The following is a 9,375-nucleotide window of genomic DNA, read 5'->3' on the forward strand; positions in this document are numbered from 1 at the left end:
CAATCCTACCAAAATATCAATTTTTGGTTTTTTTATTTTTTTTTTATTTTTTTTTTTTTATGAGATAAACTTTTGGTTTTGATAAAACTTTAAGGGTTTTTATTTTTCTATGTTGTAATGATATGACTTTTTATTTATTTTTATATATAATTATGTTAACCTAAACAAATATTTTCTAATTTCTAGTTCACTTGTAATCAAAATAAAGGAATACTTCATCATTTCTAAATGAATAATTTATATTGGCTTTGCTACCTTTTAAACTATAATATTATTAAATTTGTTTGATCAATATACTAATTTGTGTTATAATATTACTCAAATGTTTTTTTTATATATAATTTTATGTTTTTCTTATATATAATTTTATTAGTATGCTTGTATTTGTATATTGATTGATTTTTTGAGCATGCTCTATAATAGTTAAGTGTGAAGTTGTATCTTGATCTGTTTTGCAATTCTAATATACAAATATAAAATGTCTACATAGATAAACTAAATGATGATGATTAGGAGTTAGGACAGTGGTTATAAGAAACCTAAAACGGAAATAATTAAAGATTCACTTCACCTTAATATTCATCTTGCTTTTAGATTTCATATTTTAGTTAGCTAGTTTCCATTTGATAACTTATTTTGAATTTTAAACTTGGAACTTGGAAAATATTTCCATGTGTTGATAAATATTTTGGTATTTGATTGCTAATTAAACATTTATTAAATTTAAAACTTAAATATATTTATTTCGTTAGTATAGATATAGTGATGTAAGACATGCAAATTGCATCATATGATGCAAATATTTGTTTATTTATGGATAAAATCACAATTTAGGTGATTATACAACATACAAAGTCATTATCAATGTGTTTATTGTTTTAAATTGAAAATATGTAAGATCTTACGATTCACGATCCCACCTACTTCTCACGATCCTACGTAGGATCCCAATTTTGACAATGTTAGTCACAAAAGTATAATAATGCAACCTACTATCTCAAACTTATGGAAATTAATTCCCCAATAAAAAGAACAAAAAACAAAAATGAAATAGTTCCAAGGATGCTAGTGAGGTAGAAGAGCATCACACAGCACCACTGCACATTTTATAAATCTATTAGAACGATAATCATTTTACAACAAAAGTTTGGATACCACCTTTGTGACAGCCAATTCCACTGCTGGGAAGTAGCATTCAGAACCACACCACCAACTTCGGTTAAAACTACTTCTGACAATGTCTAGAACATCCATACCCCAATGGAAACAATAACATGTTTACCAATGAGATCCCTGTAGGTGTATACTAGACACCCACATGAGATGAAACCAAGTAATTTGAAATAAATATAGAAACAAACTACCCATGGAGCCTCACATACTATGAAGACTGCACTTAGAATGTTGTGCAACCCAAGGTAGAAAATTTAAAGCAAACAATAATATAAAATGAACTTCAGTCTGGCAAAGTACTATTCATTACTGAAGGCAAAATTTCAACCAATCAGGAGTCATTAGATTCTAAATAACCAGCCTTAACCAATAAACCAAAACCATATCCCACTTCTTTACAACAAAATTCTGAAAAGAACTGAATCACCAAATTGAAAAGAAATAGGCATTACCAACACAAGTGTGTACGATTCATCACTTCTCAAGTTTAAAACCGTTACAACCATACTTACCTAGATATTGGCCTCCTCTGCATTACGCCTACCTGACCAAGATCTGGACCCTGAAAATTTTTGGAATGAAATTTAAGCTAATGCTTGAATAGCAATGAAAAATCTGCAATACCCGCTAAACAACTCCAACATCTGCCACTACCCAACCAAAAACCTACTACATTTAAAAAACCACACCTTTCTGTGTGTTGTGCACTAATATTTGCACAGTTTCTAAAATTTCCAAAAGCATTTTAATGCTTTTACATCTGCAGCCACAAAACCAGTCTGAAGATGTGTGGACCTTACCATGAATTGCACGAGAAGATTATGTATTTTCTATTAGGTAGGAAAAACAAAATAAACCAGAAATTAAATCTTTTTAGCTTGACTGGAGAGCAAGACAACTCACCACCCTTTAGTCCAGTATAATGATTTAGTATCGATTGTAGGCTTTCCCATAATCTTCACGCCTCTGACGCTGAAAGTCACTGAAATTTTCATTAGGCCTTGAATAATTTTCCATTGGGTTTGGGTATCGGCTTCTTGAATCCATGGCTAAATTGGCCCCAGCATAATGAGGGTTGGCCGAGGTACCATCATAGTCAGAATAACCATGCTGTTTATATCCTCCAAAACCAGAAGTGGGCATTGGTTGGCGTGGCTGCTGTTGACGTCTTTGGGCATCAAGTTGGAGAAACTCCTCCCACTGTTTTGCATGTGTTCCCCTCAGACTAGCCAGTTGCTTCATGTAGTTCTCTCTCATCTCCCTAATAGCCTTTTACCCGTAGAACCAATAGTTAGAAATCACAAGTTCGAAATCCACATATTATGCTGGGTGTGTTCAAAACAATTATAGTGTTCCTCAGTACAGCAGTGGGCATAGTAGATGACGGTAATATAAGAAACAAGACTTAAATAGCATTTTTATGTTTTACATCTCCTGTTTCTCTCTCTTTCAGTTTCATGAAAATTTTTAGCTTTTTTTGGTAATATATAGATTCTCAACTCTGATCATTGAACTTCAGTATTAACCATGCTGCAAAACCCTTCCCCACAACATTTGCCACACTAGCAAGCACTAAGAATTCTATGGGCAGCAGAGTTAATTATGCTCCCTCAAGGAAAAAGAAATTGAACAAGAAAACATAAACATGCAAATTAAATCATCTATAATTTTTTTGGAGGGGAGAGAGAAACCATTCAGAAGCTCTTTCTTTTTATTTTTTTTTAATTCATAAATTCTTTATTACTTATCACACAGAGAGAGAGAGACAGACAGCTAATTTAAAGATTAACCAATACAAAAAGATCCGTGGCACAATCAAAAACTCAGAAAGTATAAAAGTGGAGAGATTAAACAAAGAAGCAAAGCCCATGCTAGACACACACGGCATTTGCAATCCAAAAACTTGATTCACCCATGAGATAAAACAAGAACAAAAATAAATTCAAGCTGTTTCCTAGTTATTTATAAATCCAGACTTCATGAACTTCAATGAATTTAACAGATTAAAAATTGGTTATAAATTTTTTTTTTTTCTAGGTAAATAGGGTGAGGGGGGCCGGTAGGGTTCAAACCTCAGTGCCCAGGCACAACAAGAGGTGCTGAGGTGCTGGAACCGCTGGGGTATCCCTCGCTGGTTATAAAAATATTATTAAGTAAAAGATGCAATTGGACTTGCCAGCAATAAAGCGTTCATTAGAAAAACTAATTGCGAAGAAAAATAAAAACTTCCATATTCTCCAAAACGTCCACCAGTTAACACTCTGCAGATGTACACCAACACTACAAGATGGTTCTTACCTCACGATGTCTGTAATTTTCTTCATCTTCTTCCTTGTCACGAATTCTTCCAAGTTCCATTGCATCCCTCTTATACTCCATCTCTAATCCTTCTAATGTCTGGGGGACAGCAGGGTAATCAAACTGACGTCCAGATTGCATATCAGATCCTCTTCTCTCATTATCCCATCCATCAGTTCTATAAGCACCCATGCTCTGATTATTACCATCATATGAATTATATGACTTGCCTGTGTAAGGAGGATGTGCTGGAGATTTTGAATTGCTTGAACGACCTCTAGCTCCATTATTACCATAAGCTTCATGAAATGAAGAGTCTGTTAAGCACTTGATTCAAGATGCTAACATAGATGGTAGCTTTAATTCAACATACTATCTTTATATTCACACAGTGAAATCATCCGTGGCAAAAGATCCAGATATGCTTTCAGTAAATAATTTCGTATTGGAGACAATCCGACCAATTCAGACCCACTCACGAAAGTTACTTCAGAATCGTACACAAAATGCTTGAACATAAGAACTTACCTCTTGCTGCAAACAAATGATAAGCAACAAGTAATTAAGGACACAGAAACAATGAAAAGGATATCCAACAACACATAGGAAACTATATAGGAACCTTAAAAAGGTTACAAATCATAAACATGAAATTACCAGCTTTCTATGGACGCCGTAAAGATATCCTATGCTGTCCCTACCTTGTGGAGAACCCCTTGAGAATTTCTGCAGATCATCACGAATACAGTCTTCCACAACCTTCTCCTGCCTGCCAAACCTCTGTTGGAACTGTGATGCATTCTGGGGACCAGAATAAGACCTTTGGGATTCAGAGCGTCGCATTCGTGCATCAACAGGGCTTCGCTCAGGTGACCTAGATCTTGCCATGTGGGAACTAGAAGATCCCCTTTGATCACCTTCATCCTTGATCATTTTGTGCACAGCATCCACACCTTTTGTCAAAATTAACCTATCCTTGCCACTGACAATAATAAATTTCTCCTCCATCTTGATTTTGCAGCCAATATCCTTTTCAATTTTTTGAATAACTTTTTCTGAAAAAAGTGCCTTTACATGCTTTTCTCTAGCAGGTACCCTTTCAAAGAAATCTTGAGACTTGCGATTTGCTCCAAGAGTAGAGGGACACCCCTATAAATGAGCCAAACAGCATGGCGTTTAACCAGGAAATAAAAATAAAATAAAAAATCTCCTCTTCAAACACAAGTAATGTACTCATTAAAGTTCAACATATACAAAAGACTCAACAATATTCAATTAGTTTTACCTGTTCACTTGACTACAATGTCAATTCTACTAAAAGAAATGCGTTGTATTTATTTTCATGACAGCTGCATGATATATAATACTAATATAGATTAGAGAAGACAAAATGGCTCTAATGTCAATTTGACAAAGTACACTCTGATACAAATTTAACATATGATCTTTACAAACCCAACACAAAATTAGGCTTATTGATAAGCTCTTGAAGAACTTTTGAATGGGATTTGAGATTTAAGGATCTAGGTAAGATTGGGGTTTGAATGAATCTTGAGGGAATGCATAAAGATAAAGTCTTTATTATCTTTAATAAAACTCATTACTTACTTAAAAAATAAAAATAAAAATCTTGAGGGGAATGTGATGGTTGTTTGGTGTTAGAATAGTGAATTGAATGAGAAACAAAGAAAGATAAACTCTAAGCAACTAACCTAGGTTCCGTAGGCAATCACAATTACAAAAGAGAGAGCAATCACACTCTCAAAGCTTAAAATAATCTGCTGGAAATTTAACTAAATTCAATTCCTCTATCTGAATTTTTTTTACTACTTAGAAGTCTTAGGCTATTGCCAATTTTTTTTTTTTTTCTAGAAAAGAAAGACTCCTAACCTTTTCCTCTTAATAACAAAGAAAGTAATTAAGAACTTCTAAACCAACTAGATAAAGGACTCGAAAACATGAAATAAGATTCATGAGCCTTTGGTACAACCTATTACAACCCATTCCAGAAACTCTGGAAATTACTAGGTTACCTTATTCTAGTAAAACTTAATTAAAACTGATCCAGCAACTTTCTAACATAATGAAAATTAATACTTAGACTCATTAATAACTAAAATAGCCAATGAAAGGTGGCAAGAAGGCCCCACATCGAAACTAGACCACAAACCTAGAATCTTTTGGCATTTAATCTAGTTTTTCCTAGAACTCCTTGCTGGCTGCATCACAATCTAAATGAGCAATAATTTTTTTACCCAACCATTTTAATAGTTAACATTGACAACCATTAGCACTGACTACGCAATTCAGCTCATCAAGCAACAATGACTATTTAAACAGAGAATTAGAAATTAAACCCAATACAAACCATACAAATCACAGTGCCCCTAAATAATGACTTCGTACTGTCACAATTCAGCCCATTGACTCTGATGTGAAAAATCTCTACACCCCATCTACCTCCTCATATCTGTTTGTGATCAAGGGCAAATGTGCACATCCACATTCATGTTAAAGCAATATAGCTTAAACTTGGAGAAACAGTGGTAAACTGAATGAAAGCAAATCTCAAACTGAACTAGTCTGATAGGCATGAACCAGGAAAGCTCCAAGCAATATCAATTGGAATAAACCGGAATGCTCACTGGAAATAGATGACGTAACTACTACACCGGATACCCATTCACATTCTCAAGTCAGATCCATCTTGGCATGTGATATGCCAACGTATACCTGTCCTGATCTAAGCAGGCCGGAACATCAACATCAACTTAAGCAGTGCTACTCATACGGTATTAAAAAAAACACGGTCTTCCTTTTTCCTTTTCTTTCCAATAAAATTTGTTAACCGAATAAGTAAATAACTCTCAAGATAAACATGTGATCATGGAAAAAAGGTTTTTAAAAAAAAAATTGTACATACATTAAAGCTGATACTTTTGTACGGCAGTTTTGCAACATTCAACAAGTACAATAAACTAAGAAAGCATTTCTAGAGAAGCCAGTAGTACCTGAGTAAAGTGACCAGACTCTCCACAAATTTTGCAAATCATTTCTTCTTCTTTCCGTTTCTTCCAAATCCTCTCGGTAGCTTTTGACTTAGCCTCCCATACCTTAGCTTCTCGGCTTGTGAAATCAGTTGGAACAGCATTCGGATCCCGTTGTTCCTCTTCCTCGTCAGAACCCGCCTGAGACCTTTTGTTCGTCTTCCCCTTATCCTGCACATTGTTGGTAGCCGATCCCAGAGGCCCAGTGTACTCCTTGTAAAGCTCACTGAAGTCATCATCAATATCCGGGTCTGGTCTTGTCGCCATCTTATGACAAAGTTAACTAATTTCCACTCCTATATTCCCAACCATAAATCCTACCTTATTAAACTCGAACACTCGCAACAAAAAATAAAATATATTCAAGCATGCCTTATGAACACAAGAAAATAAAAATAAACCTATAAAAATTAGGGTTTGTTTGTTTAGATAGAAAATAATTTTGCATTGGAGACTTTATCAATTATGAGTTATTGCCTTTTCCAGTACGTTTCTAGATAATTATATCGTTAATCACTATCAATAGTGAAATTTGACTCTTTTTTATTATTATTATTATTATCATAATTGTTCGTAAAGATTTTCCTAGGAAACAAACAGAGTCTAAGAGTGAGTGGCAACGAAATGCAATGTTAATTAGACAAATTAAGGCGAATTAAAATCGGAATTAGGTCAAAATTGGCGGGGTTAAAGTGAAATGAGAGTAGTGTAAGATGGAAAAACCGCATGAAACTACGCATCTTATGGTATGAAAATGAAATACACAAAAAGCGAAAGAAATGAAGAAGAAGAAAAAGAAAGTGGTACCTGAAGTGAGGAAGAGAGAGAGGGTTGAGCGGCAAGCAGATAGTGCTGGGTTTCGCTTCGCGCAACGACGAGATTGAAGAAGTTAGGGCTCGTTTTTCTTTTTTAAACTTCACCACTTGCTCTGCCTCTGCTCTCTGGAACTTTTTTATTTATTTTTAGAACGATTTCTTGTTTTTATTAACTTATTAGTTATTATTTCTTTTTTTTTATATAAAATATTATTTCTTATTATTAGTTATTATTTCTTTAAAAATTAAATATTTTTGTGTGATAATTTAATGTTATGCCTCATGTGCTTATTTATATCAGGCTAAAATGCAAAATTGACATTTTAAGTTTCACATTTTATTATTTCAATCCTCTAATTTTAGTTTCGGTCAATTCAGTCCTTTAAGTTTCAAAAATGTTTCAATTCAGAACTTCCACTAATTTCGGTTAATGCTCTACCGTTAAGTGTAATTTTTTTTTTCTTCTTCAGTTTTTTATATTAAAAAATGCAGAAAACTGATTTAAATTAAAAAAAATGGTGAAAGAAAGATGTAATTAAATTGTTTTCTCTTTCTGTAAAATCTAATAATCACCCTATAAAGGAATCCTCTCACAACAGTATGTTGGAGGTGCTCTAGGATAGGGAAAACATCTCGTTCTTCATCATCTTCCCTTCCTGTGGCTATCAACTGAAGATTATCCTATCCATTCGCGATATTGCCCCTCTGATCTTCTCTTCGGGATTGTTTTTATCGGCCAAATCCTCTCTAATATTTAAAGAGTCAACCAATGACCTCCTGTCAAAGCCAAAGACATTGTTGCCACTGCTCCTCACCGGTCACTGCCAACTATCCTTGCTTGGCAGTGGTTGTCTTTCTCTTAACTCGATTCGACTAGGCCAATCTTCCTCTCTCTACGTTTTCTCATCAAACCCTCATTGGAGTTCCAACCCACAGCTGGGCTATTGTGTTTGGTTGGTTTCAAAGTCTTTTGGATTTGGTGAACAACCCAGTTAAGCTCCCTCTCTGATATGGTCTGTGTTGTTGGATTCGTTCTCTCCAATCCAATACGGGTATCCTTGGATTCTTTCTCCCTCTGATCTGATTTGGGTTTTCAAGTTTAGTTTTTAGTCAAATCTTTTCTTATTTCTAATTTTGTTTGTAAAAACCAAATGAACCACAAAAAAAGAAAAACCCAGAAACATTGTTTCTCGAATAAATAATCATTGTTTGTGGGTAGGGAATTTGTAAATTGTATATGTTACTGATGGTTGATGTTAGATAATTGTTTGCTATGCTTTGTTCTGAATTTGCATATTAAAATTTTCGGTCCGTTTGGATGCCATTTTTAGTTGTGAATCTCGTGATCAATGTAAAGAAATTTTTTGTTGTTTATGTGCTGGGTTTGTGGTGTGTTATGGGAATTTCTTAATTTCTTTTTTCTTTTTTAAATTTAAATCAGTTTTTTGTATTTTTTTAATATAAAAAACTGAAGAAGAAAAAAAAAATTGAACTTAACGATAAAGCATTAACAGAAGTTAGTGGAAGGCATGAATTGAAACACTTTTGAAACTTAAAGGACTGAATTGACCGAAACTAAAGTTAGAGGACTGAAATGACAAAAGTTGAAACTTAGAGGGTCAGTTTTGTATTTTAACATTTATATTATGACTTAGGGTCCGTTTGGTTGGAGAAGTAGAAAAGTGAGAGGATAGAAAATTAATGGGAGAATGGAAAAGTAGGAGGATAGAAAAGATTTGGTTTTCCCTCATGTGTGTTTGGTTGGAGGGGTGGAAAAGTGGGAGGGTGGAAAACTTTTTTGTTTGGTTTGAGAGAAAAAGGGGAGGATGGTAAATGTAGTTTATATAAATTGACTATTATGTCATTATTATATAATAGTGGGAAAGTGAGAGAAGTAAGTGAGTGTAATAAAGTGGGGGTATTTGTGTAAAATGCATTTCTCATAACTTTTTCCTCCTCATTTTCCTCCCAATTTGGGAGGATAAAAAAAGTGGACTCAGGAGGGAAAACTTTCTTTCCTATTTTCTGTCTCTCCTATTTTC

At 34.1% G+C, this 9,375-nt stretch overlaps 1 protein-coding gene across 3 annotated transcripts; it reads right to left on the reverse strand.

Annotated features, from left to right (window-relative positions):
• Positions 1-1,421: 1,421 nt before the first annotated feature.
• LOC115971312 lies at positions 1,422-7,473 on the reverse strand. Of its 3 annotated transcripts, XM_031091157.1 has the most exons (7): positions 7,326-7,473; positions 6,483-6,814; positions 4,173-4,620; positions 4,000-4,005; positions 3,472-3,770; positions 2,077-2,442; positions 1,422-1,735 (listed from the first exon to the last, which is right to left on the reverse strand). In XM_031091157.1, exons 2-6 carry the CDS (start codon positions 6,783-6,785, stop codon positions 2,101-2,103), a joined length of 1,398 nt encoding a protein of 465 aa, XP_030947017.1. In that variant the 5' UTR covers positions 6,786-6,814; positions 7,326-7,473; the 3' UTR covers positions 1,422-1,735; positions 2,077-2,100. The 3 variants fall into 3 exon arrangements, with proteins under 3 accessions (XP_030947017.1, XP_030947018.1, XP_030947019.1); XM_031091158.1 differs by lacking the exon at positions 4,000-4,005; XM_031091159.1 differs by lacking the exons at positions 6,483-6,814; positions 7,326-7,473 and having other exon boundaries at positions 4,173-5,069.
• Between the last annotated feature and the right edge of the window lie 1,902 nt (positions 7,474-9,375).

Source organism: Quercus lobata, chromosome 12, assembly GCF_001633185.2.
Source record: "Quercus lobata isolate SW786 chromosome 12, ValleyOak3.0 Primary Assembly, whole genome shotgun sequence".
NCBI lineage: Eukaryota > Viridiplantae > Streptophyta > Magnoliopsida > Fagales > Fagaceae > Quercus > Quercus lobata.

Bases quoted from the DNA above. Each gene is read 5' to 3' on its own strand.
- LOC115971312 (XM_031091157.1), bottom strand. From the start codon at position 6,785: ATGGCGACAAGACCAGACCCGGATATTGATGATGACTTCAGTGAGCTT. The intron at 4,621-6,482 runs GTACTACTGGCT...GCTCATTTATAG, and splicing joins AGTCTGGTCACTTTACTCAG to GGGTGTCCCTCTACTCTTGG. The intron at 2,443-3,471 runs GTAAGAACCATC...TACGGGTAAAAG, and splicing joins AAAATTACAGACATCGTGAG to GCTATTAGGGAGATGAGAGA.